Genomic DNA, 17,024 nt, shown 5'->3' with positions numbered 1-17,024 from the left:
TGCTGCCTGAGGTATTCACTGAGCACTCGGTCAGTTGGGGCCATCTTCCCAATGTATTCTTGGATGTTCGTTGTCTCATCCTGGACTGTGGTGCTGACACTCACCAGTCCCCTCCGCTTAGCGTACAGCCTCAGGGTGCTGGACTTGGGGTGAAACCCTCCATGCATGGTAAGGAGCCGAGATGCGTACTCCGCAGAAGTCCACAACATTCTGCAGATCGCTACAGACCTGCAAACTTCGCGTGGCCTTCGCATTAGCTCAAGAACGGTGTGCAGGGAGTTTCACAGAATGGGTTTTCATAGCCGAGCAGATGAATCCAAGCCTTGCATCACTAAGCACAATGCAAAGTGTCAGGTGCAGTGTTGTAAAGTATGCTACCACTGGATTTTAGAGCAGTGAAGATGTGTTCTTTGGAGTGATGAATTGTTCCACTCAGGGGGTGACTCCTGTGTTTAAAGTGTGTAAAAGTCTATGGGAAAATGGCGGTGTTCCTGCTTGCTCTTTGACCCCAGTAAACGCTTGTCAGATGAGTTTATGGTCTGAATTGCTAGTCACGATCAACATTTATTAATTACAACATGATGTTCACGTTGCAAATTATAGTCCTCATTAGAGTAAATAAGGACAATTAGGCAGGTTATGCTTTTGGGCGGGTATGCTGAGTGATAAGCGAGCTGCTTCTCTGTAAGTAAGTGTGCAGTGTCCCTCAGTGTGTCTCAGATCTGTTCTCCACCCCTCGCTTGTCATGTCCAGATTCAAGAGACCAAGGTGACCACAGCAAAAACAGACAGCTTGAGGCTTCACAGAACGTGATCAACTCGTAGGTGAAATCATTGTGGCTACATCCATCGTTTATCAGCACTAAGAAAATTTAGTTCTGACTTTTCCTAATCAACCTGGTTCCACAGACAAGGTATCTAAGTAACTGTTAAGCTACAACCAGTATTGATGAAGACGCAGATACTGACACCAAGAGTACACTTACAGAATAAAGCAGTGTTGATTTAGGTGCCTTAAACCATTGAAGACAGAGGAGTTTCTAGCAAGATTAATGGTCTGTCTTAGCATTTCCTGTCTAGACCAATAAAGCTATTTTTTGATCAATGGCTAAGTGCAAAACTAAGACAATTTCTTGGCAGCAACATGTTTTTTTTCCCCAACTGAATTCATCACGACCTAACCTTATCTATTTAATAATAATAATATTGATAATAAACTATAATAGAAAGAATAAGAGCTCAGTTCTATAAAAACACACTGACACAGATAAGGTCAAAGTCTAAAACATGACATTTTACAACATCTCCAACTTAGCCCGCAGTCGCATTCTTTATGTTTTCTCCTGCATGTCATGCGACTTAACACTTGAACAGCTTAAACCTACTAATGTGAGAAAAAGGGAGTTAACTTTTAGCAAAACTGTAAGCAGATGTTCCCTTGGAAACAAGCCTTCTGTCTTTGTTTAAAGATGTCACTCGAATGGTTGCTTGCTACAGTTAACCATTAATTGCACATAAACGTTAGACATACCCACTATCAGGTCCCACTTGGTTTGTGAAATCACAAGCTCTGTTAGCTCTAAGGCATCATTGATGAGAAATCAAGACACAAATCCAAAGTCTGTTTTTCACAGAAAAATGTTTGTTTGTCAGAATGAGGATTTTTATCCTTTAAGACAGGGCAGAGTAGGTATTATGTTTAGATATTTAAACCTGGACTGGGGACACCGACTGTCACATATAATTCAATATTAATGTTGATCGCGATTTTGGCTTCCCACAATTGAATTAAGCTGATCAAATGATATTGAAAAACGCATGCTCCACCAGCAGAATACATGGCAAAAGCAAATTAAGCGCTCCCCAAATCAGCAACTGACCACATTTCTGAATGTGCCAATCACAGCTGTTCCTTGAACTGTGCAGCGTGTGGTTTCCAGGATTCGTTAAAAGCCAGATATACAACAAAATTCAAATATCTGTCACAGCAGAAGGCAAACAGCTTATTTCTTTGAAGCTGATCATAAACCACTGTTTACAAATACTCTGGATCCAGCACAACTGATGTTAACGAAGAAGAAGGCAAAGACAGCTGTGCGTCTGTACTGCAAACTAAGACAACTGACTTATTTAACCACCTGAAAACCCTGAAACGATGCAGTGGTTACTAGTGTGAAACGCAGACAGCCATTAAAGCACAGCAGCACAGCGGTGCATCTATCTAACTCACAAAGTGCATTCAATTTGACCAAAGACATCTGTCCACTAAACACAGTGAGTAATGAAGACTTCAAGAAAATTGTCAATTTATTGGACAAAAGTGGGTTCTGGGTTCTGCAAAATGTCACACGAGGAAAAGAGATGGATCTCACTTGCTTCGAGCTTTATTCACATCCATCACGCACGTACAATAACTGGAGTGAAAGAGCTTATATCTTGCTTTAAGAGATTCACTTCCAGCAGATAAATTCATATTTGCCTGCAAAGATGTTTTATTTGCCCGGAATTTAGCATAAAGGCTTTAAATGTTGATTTAATTTTGTGTTCAACTTTGACAATTTTTCATTCTGATTTTTTATAAAAGAGCTGCAGTGAATTAGATAAATAAAAAGGGCCAACTTTGTTTTGCTTCAAAGATGTGTATATTATTAGGTATATGGATGTAAAGGCAGGGTTATTATTTACATTTTGTCACTAAAATCAATGAATAACTATTGTAAATAATTGCGATGTTATTGATTAAAATAAATGAGAATCATTTTGGCCATAATTGTGCAGCCCTGCTGTCGCCAATTTGCTTTTTCTTTTTTCTTTTTTCTTTGGGTTGGGAGCATCAGTCCTAATCGTCTCCCTGACTTTCCGTTAACTCACCAGTTCAGTTAACTTGCTTTGTCAGGTAAACGTGACCGAGCTGGTGTTTTTTGAACAGTTATTTAAAAATAATTGTTGGCATTTCTTTAGTCTATGTGGATGACTTCAGAAATCAAAAACAATTTGAATTCAAGTAGCAATTCTCAAAGATAAGCTAAGCTATGCTAAGCTATACTAAGCTAAGCTAAGCTAAGCTAATCTAAGATATACATTATTTTATTCATTCCTATGTTGCAGGAGCCAAAACATACAAAATAACTTGGCTAACTATAATAATTAAAATTCACAAAAAAGTAAATCTGTCAATAAATAAAATTAAACTACTGTATAGATATTATTTGTTTTAATATAATAAAATCTAAATGATTTAAATTTGGTTTCATAATTTAATCTATTTAAAATCCCCAAATCAATGTCAACAAATCAGTATTTAACAGTTATTTTAGTTTGGTTTCAATATTCAGGCTTTCTAATCAACAAACCAATACATATTTTTATACATATTGTATATTATCTGTGTTCTGCACATACAGACACAACAGGAGCCCAGCTGGCATTTTGACTTGGCAGCAGTTTGCTGGGTGCATTTTGTTCATGGAGTGCCATCTCCCCTCACTGATTATAATACACACAAAGGACTGAATACTGCTTCCCCAGGAATCCAGCCACCAGCAGGTTCTGTATTGTTTCCCCCCTCTCTGGATATCTTTTGTGAGGGGAAAAAACATATATTACAATAAAGGGAAATCTAATTTTAGCATAAAGCATTTGCATAACATTGCCTCATCTCACTCCTTTTAAAGGCATGTAACCTTTTGGACTGTGCTCAGTAAAAAAAGAAGCTGAAATACTGACTGTCCATCACTGTGTTACAGAAAGGTGGAAGGTGGCTATAATGATTGTTAAAGAGTAAAAAATGCATGTTGATTTTACATGCATGTGAAGTCCAGCATTGTCTGTTCTTTTTTTGCAACAAAGCAAAGACGCAGAAGCGACAGCATCAAACCCGCCACACCCAAAGCTCTTTAATGCCTCCCTCGGGATTTAAACACCTCCTCAAACATTTGCATGGCTTCTAAAGCCGATAGAGATAAATACTCAAGGTCTTTAAAAGATGGCGCTTAATGCAAAAGGGAGCAGCGTCGGGACGTCAGCACATCTTGCGACGCCTCGTGAGAGGACACTTGATTGAGCGCATCTGCTGCGAGTGGCCTAACAAACTTGATTTCTTCTTGCTGGTGACATATTGAAATGGCGTGTTTTGCAGGCTGCTCTCCGCGCCTGACACGGCCCACTTACACACTCATCAGCAAGACCTGCCCCACTCTGCGCTCTCAGCTGCTTTGTTCCAGCTGATGTCATCTAAACCTCGTCCCTGCAGGGTTGTCTGGGGTAGATAAGACATTCCCTCCCTCTCCACTGGTCTCCCACACAAAAAAAACACACACACATACAAAAAAAACGGGGCTGCTGCTATGAAGATGGATTGCCCAGCTGGTGACACTAGTTCCCTTTCTGCTGAAGCCACTGTGGAGCACTAACGCAATTAAAGCAATTAATCTTCAACAAAAGGGGTTCACGGCTACCTCTCGTGATTTTGCATGTTTCTGTATAGGTGCGTAACATAAAGGGGGGGTGTAAAAGGAAGCAGCATAGCAGTCGTGCTTATCACACAACTGATGTGTGATATCAGGATGCGATCGGCTTTCATCAAAGTCGCATCATTTTCACAACAAGCAGCACGATAAGAATAAATACTGTAGTCGACCTACAGGCAGAGAGGCTAGCGCGCAGCCGCTTAAAAAGGCAACTTCTCCGACGACTGCCACAGCAGATGCTTAACATTTTATACTGTGCGCCCTGTAACGCAGAAGTGTGTGGTTACGTGTGCGCGTGTGTTGCAGTCACAGATGAGAGTCTGGTGTGTGTTGTCATGCTCCACAAACAGTTACTCTACTTCCTAGTTGTCTTTAAAGTCTGCTATCGTGGCAAAAGAATTAAAATCTAAAAAGATTCCTTTTAATGTAATACAGCTGGGACTGTCTCAATTTTAATTTCAAATCTGTGCTTCTTTTCCGTTTCATTCTGGAACAGCGGCACAGGTGGTCTCAGCCAAATATCATTTATTTAGTGCGAGTAAAAGCATTAAAACACATTAGCGAGCATCAAACAGATTTTCAAACTACCAGAACAAAGACAGCGTTAAAGAAATCCATCTACTAAATGTCCATTAGTCTAATACTCACTGCTGCACTGAAGAACTAAAGTAAATCTATCTTTCTGCTGCAGCTTCGCCCACAACAAACGTCTAATTTCAATTATTCAGGAGTTGTTGTGTGATTATATTTGAATGATTCAAATCTCGAGTCATTTGTTATTTATCTCAGCAGTTGGTCACTGAGTGAGTACAGTCGGCAGTAAGTGAGAAGAGTGAAGGGCAAGTGCGTGCAGTGATGGAACTTCAGGGAAACAAAGAAAATTTGAGCTCTGCCGCTTTATTCGTCGCTTCATTCGCAGCAACGTCGATTCATGTCAAACAATCCAAAGTATGATTTCCAAACAACAGGATCAAAGTGTGCTGTGAGGTTGAAGTTTGTTATGGAAGTGGCACAGGGCAAGTGAAGGGCACCAGCAGCGAAACCACTATGCAAATTCCCCGCCACTTTGTTTGACAAGCAACAACACTGCTTTGTATATATGCAAAGCCTGGCAAGACACTCTGCACACAGCCCTGCTGTCAGAGCCGGGTCATGCTAGAACGGTGACACCCAATGGGCGACCCCTGTCTCCGAGCGAGGTTACTGGGCCAGACTTCACGCTGGACTCAGACAGACGCGCACAAGACCGACAGAGTTACCACGTGTGGCACGCGTGACATTTCAGGGGTCAAACGTGGCTGGACGCTGAGATCGTTCCTCATTGCTCAGAAACCCGACAGAACTCGAATGATTTGATTTCTGGAGCCGTTCTCGTCCCGCTGAGGTGAAAAGTACTTGATTAGCACGTTGAAATTTACTCAGCAGCCGGTCTATTCGGCCGCCACTAAAAAGCTGGAGATAAAACACGGCAAACCCCATTAACCATTACTCAGCTCAGCTTCAAGCTGTTTTTATTCTTAGCCACATCTAAGGAGTGCATCAAAATCTCTCCATGGAAGTACGACCTCAAAATAAGCCTCAGAGATTGAAGCATTGTGGTGCACGCTGACACTGTTCTTTTGAATTCCTAAAAAACCAAATAAATCAGTTTCTTTTGTGATTTCAGGCCTCGACAGACATACAAAACATGCGCTAATTTAACACTACGTTACAGTTTGCAAGCCAAACGGTATACTCATTCATCCTCATGACAGGTCTGATAAAGCACAGTATAGTGGTCACTTTAAGGTTTCCTGCATCTTTAGTTGGTCAGTGCTGTGATTGATTTGTCAACATATCTTTGATGTTTTATATATAAATGCAAGCTCGAGAACTAGGTCATCAGTGATGATCTGACCTTTATCCCTAGCTCTAACCCTTTGCTACCAGAATAAGTAATTTTCGGTTTTCTTTTAAGGTGTTCTCCAAGTCTTGGCAGTCATCAGTGATGGTGGCCAAACAGTTTACAAGTGCACATATAGGAAGTGGCTATCAGTGACGAGACAATCAGAAATCATGGAATATCAACAGATTTCTGTGGCTAATCACAAAGACGGGAAAAACTATGTTATTGACACATAGTGGGCAGGTACTGTTAAAGTAATCTTACTGTTGAGTTAATTAGATTTGAAGTTTAGAGTTCTGTCTGAATCAGGTGATGCTGCGTGTTTACCTTACAAATATATAAATATAAAGTGCCCGAGGTGACTGTTGTGATTAGGCGGTGTATGTATAAAATTGAATTGAATCGAACTTTATGGTTATTGGTTAAATAGTACACAGGAAGTTGCCTTTGCCAAGTCAAACAGGCATTTAAAATGTGCTAATGCGCCAGCGATTTACATTTTCTGTTATTAAAATGTGTGCATCTCGTCATTCACGGCAACCAGCTGCACAACACACTGCTGTTGGAGGCTTTTACAGCGATATGCTTAAATGAGAACCAGATGAGAGGTGTGGAAGGGGGCGAGTGTTGTTTAGACGTGTCTGTCTTTGTGTCTCAGAGCAATAAGAGCACATGCAAAAAGCACAGCAGTTCTCATGTCGTGGTAAAAGCAAATATTGCGCTACCTGTCGGTCTCTCGCAGTGGTTCGCTGCCCTTCCGCCAAGAGATCACACCCCAAGGAGACATCTTGGGCTTGCACTCGACGAGCGCGTCTCCTCCTACCTTCACCAGCGTCTGGCTCCTCAGTTGATTGTGAGAAAAATCTGGGGCAACAGCTGAGACAAGAGCAGCATGTTAAAGCCAGTATTTGTAAAAGCCTCACACTTTCTTCTCCTTCCTACAATTTATCTCTGATCGTTTATTTCATTTTAAATGTGGGGCTCAACAGTTTTTCACCATTACATTACAAATACATTGAATTATTGCTGCGGGTAAATCAATGACAGTGGATTACAGATCTTTATAATGCGAATAATTAGTAATCAGAACGCTGAATAGTAATGCCCACAGCTGATGGGTTGAAGAGATTGATAACAGGCTTGCATGTGCTGTCTGATCACTCTCATAACAACTCGCCTGCGCTAAAACTCGCTTTAAAAAAATCGTGTGCTGTCCGATAACCTCCCCGACATCCTCTTTTTTTCTCCCCATTGACCAGTAAAATCAGGTGTATTGAGCCCGAGCCCAATCGGCTACACGATCAGGATGAGACGCGCTGGAGGTTGAATGGCGAATGAGGGCGGCTGCCGACAAAGAGCGAAGAGTGACGGGCTTGACAGCGCAGATGGGCGAGGCTGGTGAACAAAGCAGCTCCGAGCATACATCACTGTCAGCAGGACGCATTCATCTTATAATTAATGCTTTTCAATTAGTGGCCAATAAGAGGGAGGCCAGAGGTCATCTGAAGAGGGAGCAAACTTGAAAACAAACACTCTTGCGCACACATCTCAAGCAGGGATGCGCACTTGCCAGAGTGGGTGTGTGCATCCCTGCACACTCTGTAAACCGGGGCGGGGTCTTACCTATAACTCGCAGCTCTGCATTGGAGTAGACCTCCCCGTGCTTATTGCCGGCCACACACTGATACATGCCGGTGTCAGTCAGGGTCAGGCGACTGATTGACAACACCCCGCTGGCGACCTGTATGCGTTCCTACGGACAAACAGACATGTGCCTTTAATATGCTTTACTCCCATGGCTCATCTACATAAACACAGGCAGCCAGCGGCCCAGTGAATTATGGTCTGGAAGTGACAGACGTGGCAATAAATCTAGGTTTTCATCACTAATGGAGGCAAAGGCTTGGGTGGATGGAGGCAGGCTAGCGGAAAATGACCCTAATCAATCTACATGTTTATGAGAGTGAAATAAAACCATGCTCTATTTATATCTCTGACTGCACCACAGGGCCCGTTTCCCCTTCAGCAGAAAGAGGGGATAAGAGGGGAAGGAGTATCGAGACATCTGAGGTATACAGCGCTGTGAAAATTGCTTTCCAGATAGGTATGCCCTGTACATACTAAGTGCTGTGTACATGGTCACGCTGTACCACCGCTTCATCTGTTTGGACTATTTGCCCGCCTACGGGGGGAAAATCTTGCTCGTCACTGAGCCATCAAATTAAAATCTATTTAAGGACGGCTAGGCCCGATGAACTAAAAACTCGGCTGGATCAGTGAATCAGTCGGACATTTAATCCCCAGTATACATTTATCTCCCTGAACTCGAGTTTTCGCACCGCTCCTTCACTACAGTATTAAATCCTTGAGCAGTTTTCATACATCTCTATGCAGCTGTGTCAGGTTTTTCGCCTCCCCCGTGTCCCTACGTCTGCTGCGTTCTCCTCCGGCTTCACCCATAATGTCATCAGAGCCTATTTCCATAGGGTTTTTTTTTTTTTTTGGAGCGGCCTGTGCTCCAGTTGCCGGGGATTAAGGTACTGTGACATGAAAAGAGAGACCGTCCTCGTCGAAAGATCACAAACGAATCCTGTGTTTGAGCAGGTTGCGCCTGAATTTCCATACCGCTCAGGCACCTCCGGATGTGCAGGGGCGAACATCCCTGCTGGCGAAGGAGGCGAATGCTGGCGTGTATCAGTCTGTGCATGGAAAGCATTCCCATTTATGGCAGCTATTAATTAACCATGACATTCCTCTCAAATCAGCAGTTTTTCATGCAGGGACCTGGGGGGGACCATCTGTACGCCTTATGCTGAAGTAAAATGATTGGCAATGTCATTTGCCAACAACTCTGGTGTGATTTTCGTGATAGAACAAACAAACAAGACAAAACAAAACAAAAACTCAAAAAATATGAATAAATTGTAAAAGTGAGCTTTTCTGGGGGGGGTTAGGATTACTATTACTAGTCATTGTAAGAATGACGCAAAATGCCTGTGACACTTCCACAGGCTACATTTCATATGATATTATCAGAACTTCAATCTACTCATTTGCATTCCAGAACAAAAGGGTGGGGGGTCTTTCATTCTCTTATACTCTAATCTTTCAAGTTTGATCTTTGTTGACCAGAGATGAGCAGTAACGCGTTACTTGTTCAACTGACCGCTGCGGCTCACCTGCACCAGGGTAAACCTCCGCCTACCCCACTCCTGCTTTACAGGTGAAAATAGAGCAACAGGACCGCTAGTCTTTGATTTTATTTATTTTCTGCTGTGTTTTACTTGCATCTATTTGAAAGAGTGTAAACACAAAAATATTTTATTTTATGTGCTGGAATGTGCAGAAAATCGGTTTAAATGTTAAACAAATTTCTTCCAGTCAGAGAATGTTGCATATAATTACATTTTTGCTTGATGCATAAAAAAAAAAAAGAGATTAAAACTGATAAAACAAGTTTTAAAAAGAGACGTTTCCATTTGATTACATTTTGTATGATGGATTATGTAGAAAAAGTAGAATTGGGCTGAAACATCTATCGCTTTATTACCTATTCAGGTTGTAAATCGTGTTTTTAACTAAGTAACTAATTAATTTTGAAAATAAGTAATCAGTAAAGTAACGGGATTACTTTTTTGGGAAGTAATCAGTAATTAGTTACTGATTACTTTTTTCAAGTAACTTGACCAACACTGTTGTTGACTAAGAAAAAGGGTTCAAACAAAAAGAAATTATTAGTGCTCACTGGAGGAGAAATGTTGAAGAAATCTGCTCATTCTACTCATAGATGTTTGATTCATTTAATGTGCCTGAGCAGGACAGAAGTAGCAGACGTGAACTAAGCTCAACAGTGGCTTTATAATAACAAGAACAAAACTTGAGGCGAAGCCTGTTTGCTCCACTTGAGCTTGAACGAACATGGAAAACAAGGAATTTCAACCATCTCTCTGATCCTTTTAAGTATTAAACCACACTTAAAGCAACATTATTTGAAGCCTTTTGGATAAGAGTCCTAAGAGAGCAGGGAAACCTAAATTCAAGTGCAGAGCAGTAAGCTATGAGTACGGTGGTCCTTTAAATGGACTAAATCCTGTTTCACGGTGGAGTTTCCTTTTAATTGCAGCGCTACTTAATCCTGCAGCCATTGTCAATAAAGCAGCAGAGAGTGAGGTCCTTCAGATGAAAATGCCACAAGAAAAGAAACATAGCTTTTCTGACACAGGTAATAAAAGCAATCCTGAGAAAAACTGAACACAAAAGCTTGTTCGCTGTGGGTCCATAATAAAAAATCTCAAAAGTATGTAAAAACCCATTAAAGCGTCGCTACAGAGCTCAGCAATGACGTCCGCTTTTTCAACGGCTCTGGTTCCAGGAATGAAATTCGCACTTATTTGTCTACGGATATTTCAGAAAATTATACACAAATGATGCTGGAGATTATGTGGAGACTGTACGCCAATCATTCTCATGTGTTTTGTAAGTGTAAAAATATCAAACCTTACTGGGAAAGCATTGCAGTAACAATGAAGAAAGTGCTGGGGTATGACGTGCCGTGTGAGGCATGAGTAATATATTTTGGAATATGGGAAAATGTAACAATGGAGGACCATTACTTGTTTAAAATTATGTTGTTGTCAAGCAAAAAGGTAATAACAAAAAACAGGCTGAAAAGTGACCCTTTAAAACTGGAAGAATGGACTGATGTCATCGAGGACATATATATAATGGAGAAAATGACCTACACTTTGAGACTGAAATCTGACAAAGACCGAAAACAGTAGACAAAATGGATAGCCTATAAGACTCAGCCCCATAAGGCAGGGACCTCTCCTCGTTGTTTATTTTATTTTTTAATTTTTTTAATATTTTTTTTAAGTGTCCTTTATTCCTTTTAGTTTGTTTCTTTTGTGTTCCTTTTCATATTTTTGTTTGCATGTACTATAAATTTGGAAAAAGTACAAAATATAAAGTAAAAAAAAAATTATTTCAACTTTTATAATGCAAATTTACAGTACTGTGCAAATGTTTTAGGCAAGTGTGGAAAAATGCTGTCAGCAAAAAAAAGCTTTCACAAATATAAATGATTGTTTATTGGCCCCGAATGTATTCTGCAGCAGGACAACGACCCCAAACACACAGCCAAAGCGCAAAGAAGAACTGGAAGTACTGGAAGTGATGGTACGGCCCCCACGGAGCCCTAATGTCAACATCATCGAGTGCGTCTGGGATTACATGAAGAGACAGAAGGCTGTGAGGAAGCCTACTTAGTTCTTCAAGATGTTTGGAACAACCTACCAGCCGAGGTCCTTCAAAAACTGTGTGCAAGTTTACCAAGAAGAAGGCAAAGGGTGGTCACACCAAATACTGTTTTTATTTTTTGTCTTTTGTTCATTCACTGCATTTTGTTGATTGATGAAAATCAATTATTAACACTTCCATTTGTGAAAGCATTCTTTGTTTACAGCATATTTTCTCACCTGCCTAGAACCTTTGCACAGTACTGTGCTCTGTTGTCCAAGGAGGTATAATTAAGTCCAGTGTCCAACATTCATGGAGAAAAGGGATTCATGAGAAGAGTAAGAATTTAACTATAAACCTGCTGAAATCCAAAGAAATAATATAGAATGTTCTGGATAAAGTTTTTTTTAAACAAAAACACATGAAGTACAGTCCTGCTATGACTCTGATGACAAATGAAGGTAAAAACCCCCAATACTAGTCTGTTTTTGGAAGGTTAATGACATCATTATCTGCCACTCCACAGCCGCCTACAAAAGTATGATTATGTTAGTCTTTAGTTTTTAGGAGAGGGTAAGTTTGCTTTTTTAAATAAAAGTCAAGTGCTGAGTTGAGAAAAGAACCACCTAAGGTATGAGGAAGACTCCAGAAACTGTTCCTACTTCATCCAAGAACGTGCTAATGCTAAAGCTGGAGAGGGCTAGAATGGCAGCTGAATGATTGTTCATGTGTATTAAAACAGGGGCACAGCACTGCAGTACACTGAAAGCATGTGAGCTTAGTGGACGGTCCATATGTCATCATTTAACAAGTAAATGTAGCGCACATATAATTGTGCGCTACATTTTGACCCCTCCAGGAACCGACATAGTCAAAAAATGACTTTTACGTTGCTCTTTTTTATGCTCAAAGTTCATCAGAAGTTACTTTCAGTGAACTGCTCAGTCAGAAGAGCTGCAATTGATTCATCGTTAATAAATAACAACAAACGGCGGCTCCTCTCCCCACCGCTTCTTACATCACTGACCTTTCCCTCTTCCACTCATTAAGCCACTGCGGTTAATGGTGGCATTTCAAACAATGCAACACCTTTGCTGATTAATCCATTCACCCATGCGTTTGGAATGTATCCATTAATTATGTGTATGTTAAGAAGAATTGTGCAGCACAAACATCAGTGCCATCACTCTAACCTTTAATCATGCACTTACTGCCCCGTATCCAGAGGGTGATGAACTGTGCGTGTAGTTTTCCTCCGTTTTTGAAGCGATCTTTAGAAATTTAATCTATAACCCAAATTCCTAAAAAGTAAGCACACTGTGTAAAATGTGCAAATCTCACAAATCTGTTTTAATTAAAAAATAAGGTCATATTAGTGACATCGTGTTTATCACTGTGTAGCTTCCCCTCTTCCTGTAGCAACAGTTCGCACACATCTAACAACTGAGGAGACTAGTTGCTGGACTTTTGAGGCAGAAATGTTTTCCTGCACTTGTCTTTTATAGGAGTCTAGCTGCTCGGCAGCCTCGTGTCGTCTTTGTTTCTTTAGTTTTTTCATATTTTCAGTTAGTGAAAGGTCTGGACGGCAGGCCACTTCGGCACACAGATCCTGAATAGATGGAGTATGTAGTTTAGCATCGTCTTGCCGAATTATGCAAGGCCTCTGCTGAAAAACACATCATGTGGATTTGAGCATATGTTGCCTTTTCAGTTGTGCAAGTTGCCAATTCCAAAAACACCGATGCACTCATACCATCAGAGATGCTTTTGAACTCTTCTTTAGTCCAGAGGATGTGGCGTCCACGTTTCCAGAAATGTTCTCTTTGATTTGTCCCACCACGGAACAGTTTTCCACTTTTCTTGTGTTCAAACCGTGTTTCCTAGATTCATTCCTGGATTCAGTAAGTTTAGAGAAAGAGAAGACTGCAACATTCCTGATTTTGTAGCGTCTTTTTTGCTTGATAGAGCAGATTAACCTGCATTTGAGGATGGCACTGTAAACTGTGGTCACAGACAGCGGTTTCTGGAAGTGTTTCGGAGCCTGTGCGGTGATCTCCATGCCAGGATCGTGCATGTTTTTGATGCAACGCCACGGGAGAAGATTATGGGCCTTGAATATTGAGTTTCTGCTTTGTACCTTGTTCTCCAGACTCTCACAATCTTTTGATGATATTATGTACTGTAAATAATAAGATATTCAAACAGTTTTACAATTTTGCAGATTGCTGAACCTCTGCTCATTTTTACTTGAGCAAAAAACTCTGTCTATGCCCAATAATATTATCAACCCTTAGTCGCTCATTGTGAACAAAATCTGGGTTTATTTACATTTGTTGGAATTGTCATTGCACCTCCAGTAAACAGAGAAAGAAGCAGTAAGGTCACAGGGAGTCAAACGGGATCAATCAAATGCTTTGTTGTTTACTGTTTTTAAGAAACTGCCAAATAAGAAAAACAATAACATGATTACTCTCACACACCGAAAACACAAGAGCCTTACCTCATAAGAGGTGCTGATAAAAGCGTTTGCCATTGGCTAAACAGGTTGTTGATTACTCTCCCCTGATGGCAAGCCAAATCAGTTTTTTTATATGAAAAAGCCTGTGCTGTGTGGAGTACTGCCTCCAGTAATAACAACACACAGAGTTCATTTCAACCACATGTATAACATTCAAGTACTGATCGATATCCTCTGGTGTGTTTGTCGCCTTTCTTGCATAATGAAGCAAATTAACATAATGCCTGTTTATTTATCAGGTGCACGCTGTGCCTGAATGTCCAATCGTTATTTTCCAAACAACCTGACTAAATGATCTGATATCATAATCCAACATAAATAACAAATACAGGGGATCATATTTTTGCAAATGTCAACAGCAGAGTTCAGTTAAAGTTAGGTGTGGAAGTAGGCTGGTCCTAATAGACTCATCTCTCATCACCGGACTCATAATGGGGAGTCGGAGGGGGGCGGCGAGCTAAAATGAAAGTAGGATATACAATGTTTGTATAGAGAATCTTGTATTTTTCTTCTTTGGTGGCACAGGATTAATAACCGCGCTCGGCGTGGAGAGATTTAGCAGAAGATTAGGGTGGCTCTTACATCACTGTACTTGGCCTGCTTACAGTTTCGTCTCTCAGCACAGCAGACACAGTTTAATTCCTTTGAAATAAATGCTGTTTTGCAGAAGTGAGTAACATAAACTGAACAGGAGGCACTGTGTTGTAATGAAGAAGAATATAATGCAAGGTAATTAGTCAGTAAAGCTTGAACAAGCAGCGCAATAAAGCTCTGAAAGTACAGTACATGGCTGCTCCAATCCTTCATTCGGCAGCGCGGAGTGTTTGAGAAACATCTGTCGCGAAGCTGCCGAAGAAGGTCTAGCCCTTTTCTTCAGTTCTAAAAACACGCAGGTCGCCGGGAGCTCTCACCTCTGTAGACTCCAGGTTTTCCCCGTTCTTCATCCACCTGTATGAAGGCTTGGGCTTCCCGGTGGCTTTGCACTCCCACGCCAGCGAGTCGTCGATGAGCTTCTGGACATCTTGGGGCGTCTCGATGAGGTGAGGAGGAGCTGGAAAGAGCGGAAATACGAGGCAATTAGAGTGAACACTCTTTTTTTCAATTCACAAATCTGATGTTCTCAAAACACCTCATACATGCAGCAAAACACTATGGTTAACCCACAAAAGTACCGTGCACAAAAGATGTCATATCAGTGCTTAAGTTGGTGCTACCGAAATAAAACGTTTCTTTCAGACAGCGTGATCCAAAGCCATCAACATGTTTGGATGTTTTGTGGATTCCTGAAGTGTTACACTTATCTTGTCATTTCCTTGTCATTGACAGTGAATGCCTGCTGATGAGGAAATTTACACAGTACCTGAAATAAACATGCATGTGTAGTACACTTTCACTGGACTGGTCTTCTATAGGACTTTCCTACTCAAGTACTCAAAGCACTGTACACAACATGTCTCATTCACACAAGCACCTATTTTTCTGCATCTAAGTGCATGCTATTGCACCTAACATTCACACACATTCATGCTCCAAAGAACCAGGGACAACTCATGCTTGCTTTGGCATACAGACTCGAGAAGACAGGGATTGAACCACCAACCTTCTGATTAGTCTGACATTTAGTCAAATACACTCATCAGCCTCACACGTCACACCCTTCTTCCAACGCAACAGGGGAAGAACTACAGTAGACAACCATCATACCATCCATCCATCCATTTTTCTCCTCTGCATCTTCTATATCCATGACCCACACATACGGGCGTGGGAGATTTTCACAATTAGAAGCACTATTACAAGTGCAGTGATTTACACAATGAAATAATGCAAGCATAATGAGCAGAACTCCTTAAGTTTATCTGTTTTGATCGCGCAGACACATACAACCAATCTTTGTCCAAAGTGCAGACAGCCGCACTTTGTTATTTGCCCTAATTTTCTAACACATTTGTAAATGCTAAGAACGAATGAGAAATGATCTTTCTAATGTGCAGAAGTAAAGTCTTGAAGGATGTCATATTCTAACGACTGAAAATTGAACTGTAATATATGGAGGCAAGAAAAGGTTGCACTCTCTCTCTGCTGTTTGGGGGCATAATGCAGCTTTCGAGGAAGACTGCAGACCCTTTAACCCAGTTGTTATTTGCATTATTTATACTGGAACTGTGTAATAGACTGCAGAACATCAATCACAAAGTGCAGTGAATGACAGTGCTCATCATTTTAAAACTGAATAATGAATCAGTTCAGTCATTTATTATAAAAACAAATAGAACATGCATTTATGTCAGAAACCAAAGGTTGTTAATAAGCTGTTAAATCCAGTAAAAGGAGTGGTTTAGTAGTGTGGTTGTTGTGTGCTTTTATTCAATTCTAGTTACAAATTTTCTTCCCACTTGTAGCAACACTTGTATTTTGAATTTCACACGATCCTGTGAATAAGAAAGATTTCACAGGACTCTAAGCAGTCCTGTGAAAAACTAACATCCCCGTCATTCTGCAGCGTGCAGAAGCACATTTATCAGCACTAACATGAAGTAATCCTTTACTTTATCAGTCTCTCACATATTTGCACTTTTGGCTCGTCTTTACAAAGTTGCTTCAGCTCATCGAGGTTTGTGGGCATTCACATATGCACGGCTCTCTTAAGGTCCAAACGCAAAGTTTCAATCAGGCTTTTCACAGAACTGCACAGGGTCTTATGAAAACCTTCTGCCCAGTAGACCACCAGATATAGTCAGACCAACCTGCCTGGCACCAACAAGCACACCATGTTCACTCAAAAAAATCTCCTTTCCTTCATCTCTACATGCCATAATGCAGTGAGCTGCTGCCATGTGACCGACTCATCAATGAGTACTTGAACAGCTGTACCTAATGAAGTGGCCAGTGAGCATGTGCATTATATATATATA

The 17,024-nt window shown here is 40.9% G+C and overlaps 1 protein-coding gene across 1 annotated transcript in view; it reads right to left on the bottom strand.

Annotated features, from left to right (window-relative positions):
* The window catches only part of cntn4 (contactin 4), a 184,181-nt gene that overhangs the window by 54,576 nt on the left and 112,581 nt on the right, over nt 1-17,024 (bottom strand). The window contains exons 9-11 of the mRNA XM_005726628.1: nt 15,021-15,160; nt 7,977-8,106; nt 7,079-7,229 (exon numbers count right to left, since the gene is read on the bottom strand). Coding sequence (XP_005726685.1) covers nt 7,079-7,229; nt 7,977-8,106; nt 15,021-15,160 — 421 coding nt within the window. The remainder of the gene's footprint in view (nt 1-7,078; nt 7,230-7,976; nt 8,107-15,020; nt 15,161-17,024) is intronic.

This window comes from Pundamilia nyererei, unplaced genomic scaffold (genome assembly GCF_000239375.1).
Source record: "Pundamilia nyererei isolate P.nyererei 1_Seehausen unplaced genomic scaffold, PunNye1.0 scaffold00021, whole genome shotgun sequence".
Lineage (NCBI taxonomy): Eukaryota > Metazoa > Chordata > Actinopteri > Cichliformes > Cichlidae > Pundamilia > Pundamilia nyererei.
Note: the sequence above shows the minus strand (reverse complement) of the source record. Positions and strands in the feature narration are given on the sequence as shown.